The following is a 17,045-nucleotide window of genomic DNA, read 5'->3' on the forward strand; positions in this document are numbered from 1 at the left end:
ATAAAAAGGACACAGTATTACTCATGTCATATTCCAGCCAGGACTGCATAATATAAATCTAATCATGAGGAAAGAGTAGACAAGCCCCAAGTAAGGAACATTCTATTAAATAAGGGAAAGCAGGAGAGGGCTGTGTTTTCCAAAAATACAAATGTCATTAGAGACAAAGGATGAGCAACTGTTATAAATTAAAGGACACTAAAGAGATATGCAACTAGATGTAAGACATGATCCTAGACTGGATCCCACACTGTAGGGAAAAAACACTAAGGACGTTACTAAGTCAACTGACAGAAAAAGAATATGGGTAGGTAGTGGGCTGGTATCATAGATTTGCTGGAGTTGATCATTGTGCTGTAGTTGTGTATTAGTGTGTCCTTTTCCTTACAAGGTGCATATTGACGTGTCTCAGTGAAGGGAAGTGAAGTGAAATAGGTCAGTCGTGTCCTACTCTTTGCAACCCTGTGGCCTGTAGCCTAGCAGGCTCTTCCGTCCATGGGATTCTCCAGGCAAGAATACTGGTGTGGCTTGCCGTTTCCTTCTCCAGGGGATATTCCCGACCCAGGGACTGAACCCAGGTCTCCTGCATTGCAGGCAGACGCTTTAATCTCTCAGCCACCAGGGAAGCCTCAGAGGAGATCAGAATGTACACAGCTCACTCACCAATGGTTCAGAAAGATACATATATACATACATACATGAGAGAAAAAGTGAAAAATGACATGACAGGTTAACAGCAGCTGAATCCGAGTGTTCTTGGTGCTGTTATCTGGAAAACATTTCCAAGTAAACTAAAATTTTTTAAAGTTAAAATAAAAAAGGAAAACAATAACTATTCATATCCTACACACACACACACACACACACTGCCCCCCGCCCCCCAGCATGTCAGTGCCTATTATAGGTAAAAAAATGGTATCTCAGTTTTAATTTGCATTTCTAAAACGAGGTTAAACATCTTACACTTGATGGCCATTTTATTTCTATAAACTGCCTTCTGATTTTTAAGCAACATTTTAATATCTAAAACATTTTTATCTCTCTACAATTTACTTTGATGTTATAAACTGAATGTTTGTATCCCTCTCCCACTCCCAAATTCATATGTGAAGTTCTAATGCCCAATGTGATAGCAACTGAGGTGGAGCCTTTGGGAGAGTTCTTTAACGACGAGTTGCAAGGCTTAAAAAAACAAAAAAGAGAGGGAACCTACAGACTGAGACTTAAGACATATTGACCAACTGCAATAGACTGTGTCCCCTCAAAAGTTATATGTTGAAACCTAACCTCCAATGTGACAGTGCTGGGTGATGGAGCCTTCAGAAGGTCCATGAGGGTGGGACCCTCATAAATGAGATTAGTGTCCTTATAAAAGAGACTCCGGAGAACTCCCCATCCCTCCTTCTGCCAACTATGAGGCCATGGTTAAAAGAGGAACCAGGAAGCAGGCCCTCACCAGGCACCAAATCTGCTGATGCCTTGATCCTAGATTTCTCAGCCTCCAGAATGATGAGAAATAAATAATTGTTCATAAGCCATCCCAGGCTACGATATTCTGTTATGGCAACACAAATGGACTAAGGCAAATGTAAAATGCTGATAAAGTAAGTTTCAAGGGTGCCAACCAATTATTCCAGAACTATTTGGTAAATAAACCCTTTCTCTGTCCCACTGATTTTTAATGTCCTTTTAGGAATACTTAAAATAATTTGTGTGTCTCTTCTCATTTTTTAACTCAAACTAATCTTTTTTAAAATTCCATCCAAATTGATAAGATTTCCTTACCCATATCAATTCAAATATATAGCTAAATAACCAATGAGTGTTTAAGAAATACCCAGTATTTCATAAACAACTCATAAGCCATACATTTAAATGTAGAACTCATTATACTTAGCTGTTATTCTCACATATATAATGTAAATTTAGAAAAGCTTTACACTGAACCATTGCTGGAGCCTAAGATATTTATTCTGGATCAGTAACTGTGAAAAAGAAACAACGGTTTCAACAAATGAAAGAAACGGAAATAACTTAGTTTCAAATGCTATCACATCTCCCCTTAAAATACAGTGTCTATAATCATTTTTTTTAATGATAAATGGAAAAATCTTTCTACCACTAAAATGTAAAACACTTCCTCAGTTTGAGGTACTAAGCGGAAGAAAAAGTTTACACTCTAAACTATTCTTCATAACTTCTGTTTTCCTTTTCCTTCCTCCAAAGACTGAAATTAACTTTTATGTTATAATTTATAAGAGACCTAAGGAACAAGCTTATCTCTTCTATTTTCTTTGTGAATCCCCAGAATAAGTACCTCTGTACATAATGAATATTCAATGAATGGTACTGACAGAATATATATTAAGATGAAGGTGGCCAATGAGTTTCAGGAATTCTTAAATAACAAAATCTTACCTCTTCAAAAACAGCAGCTTTATTTACTTTTTCCCTTGCAATGTCACAGATTTTCAAGATACCCAGAGCAAAAGCTTTCATGGCAGGATCTTCTATAAAATCTGGATTATGAATGTAAAGGCACGTAAATACTGTCTGTGCCAAGGAATGGCCTTCTAACCACGTTATCTATAAAGAAATAAAAGAATGCACAAGTCTGAAAAGTCTGATTCAACAGTCAAAGGCCAGACACAGGCCCAAATAAATATGATTAATTACAAGATTTAAAAGAAGATTAAAAGGAAGATCAGAAAAGAGAAGAGTCTGAATCCACTTTCATTGACCAAAGTCTTTCAAGAATTAAAAATATGATTACCCAAAAGTTACAGATATGGGAAGCACTTTTATTATATTATTTAGTTTGCAAAATATTTAGAGATGAATGAAATTAGAGTGCCTCCTTACTTCATATCCAAACACTATTATTACAATGTAGTAAATAAAAACCCATGAAATTAAGGAATTCACAATTTTAGAGCCAACCAGGTTCTTAGCCACTCATTCAACTCTTTTTCATCCCAACTACTACTAATCCAGTCAAGACATTCGTATCACACCTAGATTACCACAAGAAACTAGCCAACTGTTTTCCTGCCTCCCATCTCTACTTCAATACTTCCAATAAGAAGGATCATTCTGAAGCACAAAAATAATCATTCAACACTATTCTACTGAGTACCATGGGCCAAGTACCCTGAGCTAGAAGCCAGAAGAACTGTAACCAAAACTGAGTAATCTATGATATTTGAGTACTATGCTAGGTATTCTGCATGTATCTTATCTCATTTTTTCCCTAACACTCTGAGAAAGATGGTGTTTTTCTCATGTTACATATAAAGAAATAGTATAAATAATGTGCCCATGTTTATTGTTATAATTTATACTTAGTCTAAGAATTCTGCAATAGAGCAAGAAAACTACTACATTACAAAATGAGATAACTGCTCTAATTAAGATGCATATTTTGTATTACTAGTGTGCAGAAGACTCTCCAGACTAAAAACTGTCTGCCTATTAAAGTCCAAACTTAGATACAACTCCAATACTCTCATAGAACTGTTCCTCAACTTTGACACAAATTCTCCATCTTGCCCCCTTTTAGCCTATTCTACTACAATTACAAATGGTCCAAGAATAATAAAAATATTTCTGAGGGAAAGAGCTTTGGAGGAAGAAGGATCAGGATTCTCACTATGCCCCTTTCTAGCAACGTAACCCTAGGCAAATAGTAGGCAAATAGATAAGAATGATACCAGAGTGCTCACAGAGCTTATGTAAAAGACCAAAGTAAAAAATATACACATAAAACACATAACAGAAATATTTCATACACACTGGTAATCAATGAATATTTTACCAGACACACAAATGAAGAAATTTAACATTATGTCTAAAGACAATGATTTAATATCAACTTTAAAAAAGAAAGGGACACTCAGAAAGTGGGGGTGGGGTGGGGGAGAAGAGCAGTACAAATGAGAGTTTTCCCATAATTAAACCACACTGTCTAGGGAAGACAATCTATCCAATATACATATATAAATAAATAAAATTTCCTCATAGTACAAAATGGCCAGTTTATTTCAATTTTCCCTAGATTAGGAAAAAAATTTCTTCAAAGCCAATCCAAAACTCTCTGTGGTTAAATTTAACGCTTACTTACAGAATCTTTCAATTACAGATTTGTTTTTCTGGGTACCTTGAGAACAGAAAAGGTACTTTGGATAATGACTGTATATTATTATCTTTCCTGGAAAGAAAATATCCTTCCAGAAAATGAGAATCTAAAATCACCCAGATGAAAAGATAAAACAGCTGCTTCCTAGAGCATAACTTCGGAAAAGGCAATGGCACCCCACTCCAGTACTCTTGCCTGGGAAATCCCATGGACAGAGGAGCCTAGTAGGCTACAGTCCATAGGGTTGCTAAGAGTCGGACACGGCTGAGCAACTTCACTTTCACTTTCACGCACTGGAGAAGGAAATGGCAACCCACTCCAGTGTTCTTGCCTGGAGAATCCCAGGGACGGAGGAGCCTAGTGGGCTGTCATCTATGGGGTTGCACAGAGTCAGACATGACTGATGTGACTTAGCAGCAGCAGAGTATAACTTAACCTAATAATACATCTTACTAGGCCAAGAATTATATATATTTCATATTCAGTGATGGTGTATATATTGTCAAACTGAAATTCAAGTAAGCCACAGTTCTAAATTTAACAAATAGTGCTATCTTAACTCTTACCAAACAGCAAAAGCATGTATCCATTATCCCTATCAATTCAGGTAAAGTGAGGTCTTTAATTTTTATGGTGCCATCCTAAAAGAAAGGGGAAATATGACATATAAGCTTTTTAAAAATGTATGGTTACTATGTACAGTAAATATTTTAAAGTATAAATTCTAAAAACATTCTACCTCGATCATCTGATAAAACTAAGGGGCCAAATTAACTCTGTATTCTTAAAAATAATGTATCTTAATAGGTCTTCAATATTAGAAATAAAAGTCTAATTTGAAATAGAATAAAGGCCTTTATTAAAAAATGAGTCAAACTAGCAAATATTTTAAAAGCACAGTTAAAATTCATTTCAAACATTAATAAATATGAAGCATTTTAATAATTGAAACTATTTACAAAGAAAAAAAATTTTTTTAATTTTCCTTAAACTGATATATGTCACAAATTTTTTAACAGTTTCCACTTATTTAACATATCTTTCTTCAAAAAATATGCAAAATTAAGCTCTGAGGCAACTATGAATGAACTTCTAAATCAATTCTCATTGAGTAAATTTCTAGTTCACTTCCACAAGCATTTTACTTAATATATTTATACTTAAAATTTAATCCTTAATCAATTACCTTGGTATTTATACTCAAAACACTTTCAAATATTAATTTTAAAAAATGCATGCATACACAAATTTAGAATAACCTTTTAATGAGGTACCTTTGTTAAAACTTCCACAGACAGCTAACTAACTTGTTTACATACTCGAGATGCATTTAAGAAAATCTGATATACAAAGCTTTGATTTCCATTATTAATCAAAACGTTTTAACATATGAGTAACAAATAATAAAACACAAAAGGCACAATGGTAACGACCTTGATAGCTTGTTCAAAATTGAGAACTTTTCGATTAACTTGGTTTCCAATCATGCCAGCATCCATCTTGGGATCCATCATCTCAATGGCAGACATGGCTTCAAAAAGACCAAATCTGCAATAAAAAAAATTGATGCTACAAATTATATTTGAACCAATAAGCTTATCCAGATTCCCACAATGGTACAAAAATCATTTCCGTACTGAATACTTCAAATAACTACCCTATTTTAGGTAGTCTCTACAGCTTGCTATCACTTCCATTTCAATTAAATAATCTTTTAACATAAAATCCCTTCCATGTACTTGTCATTCAAATCATTTTACATGCACTATAGGAAAAGAATTAAAAGAAAAGCTGTTTTTTGTTCTTTCTTCAAAAAATCTGCACATTAGAAAATTTTGGGGAAAAAAGAGATCAACTGATCAGCAATGGATTTCATTTTGCCTTCTTTACTTAACACTTAGAAAGGTATGTTTGGAATAATCATTATCAACTGTAACTTGGAGGTATTTTTCATTTTTTTTACATCTTGAAAGTCTAAAAATCTGGCACATCACCATTTATAATGCCCAAAGTTTTGGCAATTACATAAGGAAAAAAACAAAGAAATCCTGATGGTCTGGTATTAGTGGCTTATTAGCTGTGATACAGTATGGCCTGAATAGTTAGTATGTCTTTAATTGAGATATGAAAAATGAAGAACCTAAAAGAAAAGTATGACTGGCCATCAAGCTAATGACTTTCTAATTTGCTTAGTCTAAGCCAATAGATTACTAAGAAAATAAAAGAGATCTATCTTGTTACACTACATCATTTCTCTCAGAAAAGTAGCAGCAGTAAGATATTAAGAAAAATAAACAAATGGGATCCAATCAAACTTACAAGCTTTTCCACAGCAAAGGAAACCATAAACAAAATGAAACAAAACATCAACAAAACAAAAAGACAATCTACTGAATGGGAAATATTTGCAAATGATGCAAACAAGGGCTTAACTTCCAAAATACAAATGGCTTATATATCTCAACAACAATAAAAACTATCCAACTGAAAAATGGGCAGAAGACCTACTTAAACATTTCTACAAAGAAGAAATACAAATGGCCAATAGGCAAATGAAAAAGATGTTCAACACTGCTAATTAGTGAATTTCAAATGAAAACTACAAGATACCACCTCACACCAGTCAGAATGGCCATCATTAAAAACTCTACAAACAAATGCTATAGAGGCTATAAAACAAAGGGAACCTTCCTGCACTGTTGGCGGGAATGTAAATTGGTACGTAAGTATGGTAAACAAGTATGTAAGAAAGTTGGTATCAGTTCAGTTCAGTCGCTCAGCGTGTCTGACTCTTTGCGACCCCATGAATCACAGCACACCAGGCCTCCCTGTCCATCACCAACTAAGTATGTAAATACGCAAAACAGTATGGAGGTTCCTGAGAAAAATAAAAACAGAATTACCCTATAACCCAGCAACCCCACTCCTGGGATATATCCAGACAAAACTTTAATTCAAAGATACAGGCAGCCCTTTATTCACAGCTGCACTAGTCACAATAGCCAAGATATGGAAACAGCCTACATATTTACTGACAGATAAATGAATAAAGAACATGTGGTACATATATTAGCTTGGTGGAAAAGTAATTGTGGTTTTGCATTGTTGAACTTCGCTGCTTAAAGTTCAACAGCATATTAAAAAGCAGAGACATTACTTTGCCAACAAAGGTCCATCTAGTCAAGGCTATGGTTTTTCCAGTGGTCATGTATGGATGTGAGAATTGGACTGTGAAGAAAGCTGAGTGCTGAAGAATTGATGCTTTTGAACTGTGGTGTTAGAACAGACTCTTGAGAGTCCCTTGGACAGCAAGGAGATCCAACCAGTCCATCCTGAAGGAAAACAGTCCTGAATAGTCATTGGAAGGACTGATGCTGAAGCTGCAACTCCAATACTTTGGCCACCTAATGGGAAAAACTGACTCACTGGAAAAGACCCTGATGCTGGGAAAGATTGAAGGCGGGAGGAGAAGGGGACAACAGAGAATGACAAGGTTGGATGGCATCACCAACTCAATGGATATGAGTCTAAGTAAACTCCGGGAACTGGTGATGGACAGGGAAGCCTGGCGTACTGCAGTCCATGGAGTCACAAAGAGTCAGACACGACTGAGCAACTGAACTGAACTGAACTGAACTGAACTAATGCTACTGAAATTTGCTGATACTAGAAAATATTCTTAAATAAATGTGGTTGTGTTATACATCATTTTAATGCACACTTCTCACTTTGCATTTTTTTGCTAATGACTTATTACTCGATGTTTATATGTATTTTAGACTAGGGAAATGATGTTAAGACAAGAAGAAAATTTGAGCTATTTTCTTATTTGAGTTCAAAACGGATGGTAAAGCAGAGGAGACAACTTGCAACATCGACAACGCAGTTGGCCCATGAACTAATAATAGATGTACAGTGCAGTGGTGGTTCAAGAAGTTTTGCAAAGGAGATGAGAGCCTTGAAGTTGAGAAGCACAGTGGCCGGCCATTGGGAGTTGACAGCCAGCAACTAAGAGCATCATCAAAGCTGATCCTCTTACAACTATAGGAGAAGTTCCCAAAGAGCCCAGCGTCAACCATGCTATGGTGGTTTGGCATTTGAAGCAAACTGGGAAGGTGAAAAAGCTCAATAAAGTGGGTGCCTCAGGAGCTGACCAAAAATAAAAAAAATCAGCATTCTTAAGTATTATCTCCTTTTATTCTGTGCAACAACAATGATCGGATTGTCATGTGCTTCAAAAAGTCGACTGTATACGACTTTCAACAATGACCAGCTCAGTGGCTAGACTGAGAAGCAGCTCCAAAGTACTTTCCAAAGCCAAATCTGTACCAAAAAAAGGTCACGGTCACCATTTGGCAGTCTGCTGCCAGTCTGATCCACGAGTGCTTCCTGAATACCAGTGAAACCATTGCATCTGTGAAGTATGCTCAACCAACTGATGAGATGCACCAAAAACTCCAACACCTGCAGCCAGCACTGGTCAACAGAATGGGGCCACTTTTTCTCCACAATGCCTGACCACACATCACACAACCAATGCTTCAAAAGTTGAAGGAACCGGGCTACAAAGTTTTGCCTCATCCACCATATTCATTTGGCCTCTTGCCAATTGACTACCACTTCTTCAAGCATCTCTACAACTTTTCGCAGGGAAAATGCTTCTGCAATCAGCAGGAGGCTTTCCAAAAGTTTGCCAAATCCCAAAGCACGGAATTTTATGCTACGGAAATAAACTTATTTCTCATTGGCAAAAATGTTTTGATTGTAATGGTTTCGATTTTCATGAATAAAGATATATGTTGAGCTGAGTTATAATGCTTTAAAATTCACGGTCTGAAACTGCAATTACTTTTTCACCAACCTAATACAATGGATTACTGCTAAGTCACGTCAGTCATGTTCGACTCTGTGTGACCCCATAGACGGCAGCCCATCAGGCTCCTCCGTCCTTGGGATTCTCCAGGCAAGAATACTGGAGTGGGTTGCCATTTCCTTCTCCAATGCATGAAAGTGGAAAGTGAAAGGGAAGTCGCTCAGTCATGTCTGACTCCTAGCGACCCCATGGACTGCAGCCTACCAGGCTCCTCCATCCATGGGATTTTCCAGGCAAGAGTACTGGAGTGGGGTGCCATTGCTTTCTCCGATCAGATACTATAAACCTGTATTAAAGGCATTCTAGCATACACAGATCAAGAGAAAACAATCTAAATCCATGCAGATTTATGTAATCCATGTAATTCCATGTAAGAATTACAGATGATAAACATGGAATTTCAATTAGTGGAAAATCAGTGCATCAGTCAATCAATACTATTAAGATAAGTGGCTAACTACCATGAAAAAGTGAAATCTTTGATTTACACAATTAAAAACAAACCCCAGGCAGATTTAAGTTCTCAACCGAAGACAAACAAATGAACAAAAATTTTTCAATAATTTACAAAGCTATGAAGAAAAAAGTTGGGTTACTCCTGCTGTGTAAAATACTAAAAACTTACATGCAACAATAAGCTTGTCAGTTAAAATGCAGACAATTTTCTGGGAGAAGTACTTTCAATATAGGCTATTTTGAAAAAGTTAGTATCCAGAAAATATAACTAATTCATACAAATGTTTGTTTCTGTTTTAGTTACTAAGTCATGTTCGATTCTTCTGCAAACCCATCAGCTACAGCCTGCCAGGCTCTTCTGTCTATGAGACTTCCCAGGCAAGAACGCAGAAGTGGGTTGCCATTTCTTTCTCCAGTGGGTCTTGCTGGCCCAGGGATCGAACTTGTATCTTCTACATTGGCTGGTGGATTCTTTACCACTGAGCCACGTGGGAAGCCCAACTCATAAAAATATGAAAAGGCAAATAATCGCAAGAAAAGTAGGCAAAGGAGATGAATGAACAATTAAAAGAGAAAACATAAACTATTAATATGAATAAAAATTAAAATGTAATCAAGTAATGCGAAACAAAATGATGGCTTTTGGGGGGTAGGAGAAAGGACAATTTTAAAAAGTAAGCATACTCTTATATACTGTTGGTGTGTAAACTGATAAAGCCTTTTGTGAGGAAAATTTGGCTGACTCCATTAAAATCCATTCATTTGATTTCTAGGGTTCTTTCTTAAAATTATCTGCACATGTATATGTATAAAGCAGTTGTATAAATTAAATTTACACTTAATTTCTCAATTTTCCCATGCTACCAATAAATGCTGCAATCTGAAAGTCTATCAATAGGGATACCATAGAACAAATTATGATAGTCATTTTATAAAATAAAAAGCAATTTAAAAATGAACAACATGGAACTATTGCATACTAAAATGGAAAGAATACAGGATATAGTGAATGGGAAAGAAATCTGCAGTACAATACAGTCAACCCCTTCTATCCACAGTGGACTAGCTCCAGACACCCTGGGAGATGCTCGAGCAATTTACACAAAACTGCATAGTTGAATACTGCTCCGTATATCCCCATTTACAACTAACTAGTTTTCTAACAATGACTATCTCCAGACAAGGAACAGAGACTGTGCCGGGGAAACGGTATCATGGGAAGTTTTACTTCATCCCTAATGTTTAAATCTGTTAAAATACAAAGTATACATTTATTACTATATGAAAACAACTAAAGAAAAGTTGTTATGGGCTCAATTAAAACCCTAGATCAGTAAGATATTTGTCTAATTAGTAACACTGCCATAGAAACTATAACAGCAACAAGTTGACTATTCCATTCATTCAACAAATGCTCAGTGCCTACTACTACCTGCAAGGTACTGTTCTAGGCACTTGAGATACATGAGGGAGGAAAACAAATCTGACCACTTCCTGGAGCTCACATTCTAGCGGAAGGAAACAGACAACAAGGAAGTAAATTACATAGGTAGATTACATAGAAGGCTAGAAGACTGTACATGCTAGGGGGTGGAAGTGACAGTTAAAAGACGATATGGATTAAAAGGATACAATTTTAAGAGATGGTCATGGCAGGCTGCTGGTAAATCATGATGCCTGGGCTCAATGACTAAAACCCTGGGGAAACGAAAAGGATTATGTTCCTTTTGTGATCCTTCTCAAATGCTATTCGACAGTCACGAGTCACATTCCTTCCTGCACTAGCTGATGGTCTGATTTCATTACATCCTTTCTATAACGGCCAGTTCAGTTCAGTTCCTCAGTCGTGTCCAACTCTTGCGATCCCATGAATCGCAGCACGCTAGGCCTCCCTGTTGATCACCATCTCTGGGAGTTCACTCAGACTCACGGCCATCAAGTCCGTGATGCCATCCAGCCATCTCATCCTCTGTCATCCCCTTCTCCCCCTGCCCCCAATCCTCCCAGCATCACAGTCTTTTCCAATGAGTCAACTCTTTCCATGAGGTGGCCAAAGTACTGGAGTTTCAGCTTTAGCATCATTCCTTCCAAAGAAATCCCAGGACTGATCTCCTTCAGAATGGACTGGTTGGATCTCTTTGCAGTACAAGGGACTCTCAAGAGTCTTCTCCAACACCACAGTTCAAAAGTATCAATTCTTCAGCACTCAGCCTTCTTCACAGTCCAACTCTCACATCCATACATGGCCACAGGAAAAACCATAGCCTTGACTAGACGGACCTTAGTCGGCAAAGTAATGTCTCTGCTTTTGAATATGCTATCTAGGTTGGTCATAACTTTTCTTCCAAGGAGTAAGCGTCTTTTAATTTCATGGCTGCAGTCACCATCTGCAGTGATTTTGGAGCCCCCCAGAATAAAGTCTGACACTGTTTCCACTGTTTCCCCATCTATTTCCCATGAAGCGATGGGACAGGATGCTATGATCTTCATTTTCTGAATGTTGAGCTTTAAACCAACTTTTTCACTCTCCTCTTTTACTTTCATCAAGAAGCTTTTTAGTTCCTCTTCACTTTCTGCCACAAGGGTGGTGTCATCTGCATACCTGATGTTATTGAGATTTCTCCTGGCAATCTTGATTCCAGCTTATGCTTCTTCCAGTCCAGCGTTTTCCATGATGTACTCTGCATATAAGTTAAATAAGCAGGGTGACAATATACAGCCTTGATGTACTCCTTTTCCTATTTGGAACCAGTCTGCTGTTCCATGTCCAGTTCTAACTGTTGTTTCCTGACCTGCATACAGATTTCTCAAGAGGCAGGTTAGGTGGTTTGGTATTCCCATCTCTTTCAGAATTTTCCACAGTTTCTTGTGATCAACACAGTCAAAGGCTTTGGCATAGTCAATAAAGCAGAAATTGATGTTTTTCTGGAACTCTCTTGCTTTTTCCATGATCCAGCGGATGCTGGCAATTTGATCTCTGGTTCTTCTGCCTTTTCTAAAACCAGCTTGGCCATCAGGAAGTTCACGGTACACGTACTGCTAAAGCCTAGCTTGGAGAATTTTGAGCATCACTTTACTAGCATGTGAGATGAGTGGAATTGTGTGGTAGTTTGAGCATTCTTTGGTATTGCCTTTCTTTGGAATTGGAATGAAAACTGACCTTTTCCAGTCCTGTGACCACTGCTGAGTTTTCCAAATTTGCTGGCATATTGAGTGCAGCACTTTCACAGCATCATCTTTCAGGATTTGAAACAGCTCAACTGGAATTCCATTACCTCCACTAGCTTTGTTCGTAGTGATGCTTTCTAAGACCCACTTGACTTCACTTTGCAAGATGTCTGGCTCTAGATGAGTGATCACATCATCATGATTATCTGGGTCATGAAGATCTTTTTTGTACCATTATTCCGTGTATTCTTGCCACCTCTTCTTAATATCTTCTGCTTCTCTTAGGTCCATACCATTTCTGTCCTTTATCGAGCCCATCTGTGCATGAAATGTTCCCTTGGTATTTCTGATTTTCTTGAAGAGATCTCTAGTCTTTCCCATTCTGTTCTTTTCCTCTATTTCTTTGCACTGATTGCCAAAGAAGGCTTTCTTATCTCTTCTTGCTATTCTTTGGAACTCTGCATTCAGATGCTTATATTTTTCCTTTTCTCCTTTGCTTTTCGCCTTTTTTTTTTTTTCTTTTTCGCCTCTCTTCTTTTCACAGCTATTTGTAAGGCCTCCCCAGACAGCCATTTTGCTTTTTTGCATTTCTTTTCCATGGGGAAGGTCTTGATCCCTGTCTCCTGTACAATGTCACAAATGTCATTCCACTGTTTATCAGGCACTCTATCTATCAGATCTAGGCCCTTAAATCTATTTCTCACTTCCACTGTATAATCATAACGGATTTGATTTCGGTCATACCTGAATGGTCTAGCAGTTTTACCTACTTTCTTCAATTTAAGTCTGAACTTGGTAATAAGGAGTTCATGATCTGAGCCACAGTCAGCTCCTGGTCTTGTTTTTGTTGACTGTATAGAGCTTCTCCATCTTTGGCTGCAAAGAATATAATCAATCTGATTTCGGTGTTGACCATCTGGTGATGTCCACGTGTAGAGTCTTCTCTTGTGTTGTTGGAAGAGGGTGATTGCTATGACCAGTGCATTTTCTTGGCAAAACTCTATTAGTCTTTGCCCTGCTTCATTCCACATTCCAAGGCCAAATTTGCCTGTTACTCCAGGTGTTTCTTGACTTCCTACTTTTGCTTTCCAGTCCCCTATAATGAAAAGGACATCTTTTTTGGGTGATAGTTCTAAAAGGTCTTGTAGGTCTTCATAAAACCAGTCAACTTCAGCTTCTTCAGTGTTACTAGTTGGGGCATAGACTTGGATCACCGTGATATTGAATGGTTTCCCTTGGAGACGAACAGAGATCATTCTGTCGTTTTTGAGATTGTATCCAAGTACTGCATTTCAGACTCTTCTGTTGATCATGATGGCTACTCCATTTCTTCTGGAGGATTCCTTCCTGCAGTAGTAGATATAATGGTCATCTGAGTTAAATTCACCCATTCCAGTCCATTTTAGTTCGCTGATTCCTAGACTGTCGACGTTCACCCTTGCCATCTCTTGTTTGACCACTTCCGATTTGCCTTGATTTACGGACCTAACATTCCAGGTTCCTATGCAATATTGCTCTTTACAGCATCGGATCTTCCTTCTATCACCAGTCACATCCACAACTTTCTGGAGTTATTTCTCCACTGATCTCCAGTATCATATTGGGCACCTACTGACCTGGGGAGTTCCTCTTTTGGTATCCTATCATTTTGCCTTTTCATACTGTTCATGGGGTTCTCAAGGCAAGAATACTAAAGTGGCTTGCCATTCCCTTCTCCAATGGACCATGCTCTGTCAGACCTCTCCACCATGACCCGCCCGTCTTGGGTTGCCCCACAGGCATGGCTTGGTTTCATTGAGTTAGGCAAGGCTGTGGTCCTAGTGTGATTAGATTGACTAGTTTTCTGTGAGTATGGTTTCAGTGTGTCTGCCCTCTGATGCACTCTTGCAACACCTACCATCTTACTTAGGTTTCTCTTACCTTGGGCGTGGGGTATCTCTTCATGGCCACTCCAGCAAAGCACAGTGACATAACTGCCAGTGACATCAAATTATGATGTTCTCAAAGTGTGGTCCCTAGATCAGCAGCATCAATCTCACCTGGGAACTTGTCAGAAACGCAACTTCTGTGATCCCACACCAGACCTACTAAATAAGGAACTCTGGGGGTGGGTCACAGCAACTTATGTTTTAAAAATTCTTTCAGATGACACTGATACCACTAAAGTCTTAGAAGAACTAAATTTCAAATTCTACTTCTCCTAACCAAATGTCCAATTTGGTCCACTTACTAATTTAAAATTTCATACCTCCAACCTTGAAAATTGAGTCTGGCCATAGCAGTATGAAACAGTGGCTATGGGAGTATACATATAATTAAGCATTTCCTTCCATTTACCTAGGGATTCTCAATCAACTTTCATCTAGGCATGTTCTCATCTGTTTCTGGTCATCAACCAGCCTGTCACATGTTACATGCAACCAATCAGTTCAATTCAGTCACTCTGTGTCTGACTCTTTGCGACCCCAGGGACTGCAGCATGCCAGGTCTCCCGGTCCATCACCAACTCCCAGAGTTTACTCAAACTCATGTCCACTGAGTCAGTGATACCATCCAACCATCTCGTCCTCTAACATCCCCTTCTCCTACCATCTTCAATCTTTCCCAGCATCAGGGTCTTTTCAAATGAATCAGTTCTTCGCATCAGGTGGCCAAAGTATTGGAGTTTCAGCTTCAGCATCAGTCCTTCCAATGACTATTCAGGACTGATTTCCTTTAGGATGGACTGGTTGGATCTCCTTGCTACCCAAGGGACTCTCTAGAGTCTGCTCCAACACCACAGTTCAAAAGCATCCATTCTTCAGCGCTCAGCTTTCTTCACAGTCCAACTCTCACATCCATACATGACCACTGGAAAAACCATAGCCTTAACTAGATGGACCTTTGTTGGCAAAGTAATGTCTCTGCTTTTCAATATGCTATCTAAGTTGGTCATAACTTTACTTCCAAGGAGTAAGTGTCTTTTAATTTCATGGCTGCTGTCACCATCTGCAGTGATTTTGGAGCCCCCAAAATAAAGGCTGACACTGTTTCCACTGTTTCCCATCTATTTCCCATGAAGTGATGGGACCAGATGCCACGATCTTCGTTTTCTGAATGTTGAGCTTTAAGCCAACTTTTTCACTCTCTTTCACTTTCATCAAGAGGCTCTTTAGTTCTTTTTTGCTTTCTGCCAGAAGAGTGGTGTCATCTGCATATCTAAGGTTATTGATATTTCTCCCGGCAATCTTGATTTCAGCTTGTGCTTCATCCAGTCCAGCACTTCCCATGATGTACATGGCATATAAGTTAAATAAGCAGGGTAACAATATACAGCCTTGACGTACTCTTTTCCAATTTGGAAGCAGTCTGTCGCTCCATGTCCAGTTCTAACTGTTGCTTCTTGATCTGCATTCAGATTTCTCAGAAGGCAGGTAACGTATTCTGGTATTCCGATCTCTTTAAGAATTTTCCACAATTTGTTGTGAATGCAACCAATAGCTTTTCTCAATAAATTTCACATCCTCTACATCTACTCTCAAGGAAAGGACGAGAAGTCACAGTTTCAGAAGGTACAACCACTTCCCATCACAACTAAAGTCAGCTGTCTCAAAAGAGCTCACCAAGGTTAAAAAATACATAATCAGTGTTATACTTACAGCTTTGAAAGGTAAATTTACTCAGACTTCAAGGAATACTACTGCACACAAGCCAAAGTAGAAATATTACACTACGCTATTTCAAAGGATACAAATACTTACAGCTTATCATGAAGCAGTTCTCCCAACTTTAATTCTAAAAGAAACAAAAAGAAAAATCTTTTGAATAATACCATATTTATATTTAACTGTTAATTCTGAGAAAAAAATGAAACGAAATATTAGCATCTGGAAAATGTGCTTAAGAGTCCTTTATACTTCATTTTCTAAGAAATGGTCATATTATTCTACTCAATTACTAATATAATGTCTTCTATGCAGTGAATATTTAAATAGTAACTATAAATTGAACTTCTGAGAACTTAGTAAGTGATCCACCCATCACAGGCCACAATAATACAATGAGAATTATCAGCCTCATTAAAAAAAATTGCTAACATATTTATCCCTACATAAACTTTTCCACAGAACTTTAAGCTATTTTTCAAGTTTTTAAACCACTTGGCATCATAATCTAATCTCTCTTTGTCCCAAGAACAATGTCAAGACTATTTTTTTTTTTTGGCTGCTCTGCATGGCTTACTGGGTGATCTCAGTCCTACAACCACAGATCAAACCCGCATCCTTTGCAGTGTAACTGCAGAGTCTTAACCACTGGACCACCAGGGAAGTTCAAAAACCATTTTTTAAAATTACACTTGATTTAAATAAGGTAGAAAGCACTTGAGTAAACAGCTGATCAAGAATGTTTATCCCCTGTAAACCAGCTATTCTC

At 37.9% G+C, this 17,045-nt stretch overlaps 1 protein-coding gene across 6 annotated transcripts in view; it reads right to left on the bottom strand.

The window, feature by feature from the left end:
• NAA35 (N-alpha-acetyltransferase 35, NatC auxiliary subunit) overlaps nucleotides 1–17,045 on the bottom strand; it is a 94,119-nt gene that overhangs the window by 60,248 nt on the left and 16,826 nt on the right. For 5 of the 6 annotated variants that reach the window (XM_015093041.4, XM_042243066.2, XM_027964259.3 and 2 more), the window contains 4 exons: nucleotides 16,373–16,406; nucleotides 5,569–5,683; nucleotides 4,702–4,776; nucleotides 2,419–2,586 (listed from right to left, as the gene is read on the bottom strand). In XM_015093041.4, the coding sequence (XP_014948527.1) occupies nucleotides 2,419–2,586; nucleotides 4,702–4,776; nucleotides 5,569–5,683; nucleotides 16,373–16,406 (392 nt within the window). Of the gene's footprint in view, nucleotides 1–2,418; nucleotides 2,587–4,701; nucleotides 4,777–5,568; nucleotides 5,684–9,633; nucleotides 16,407–17,045 lie in introns of those variants that run through there. The other variant, XM_060409109.1, reaches the window with a different exon arrangement.

The sequence above is a fragment of the Ovis aries genome, chromosome 2 (genome assembly GCF_016772045.2).
Source record: "Ovis aries strain OAR_USU_Benz2616 breed Rambouillet chromosome 2, ARS-UI_Ramb_v3.0, whole genome shotgun sequence".
In the NCBI taxonomy this organism is placed as follows: Eukaryota; Metazoa; Chordata; class Mammalia; order Artiodactyla; family Bovidae; genus Ovis; species Ovis aries.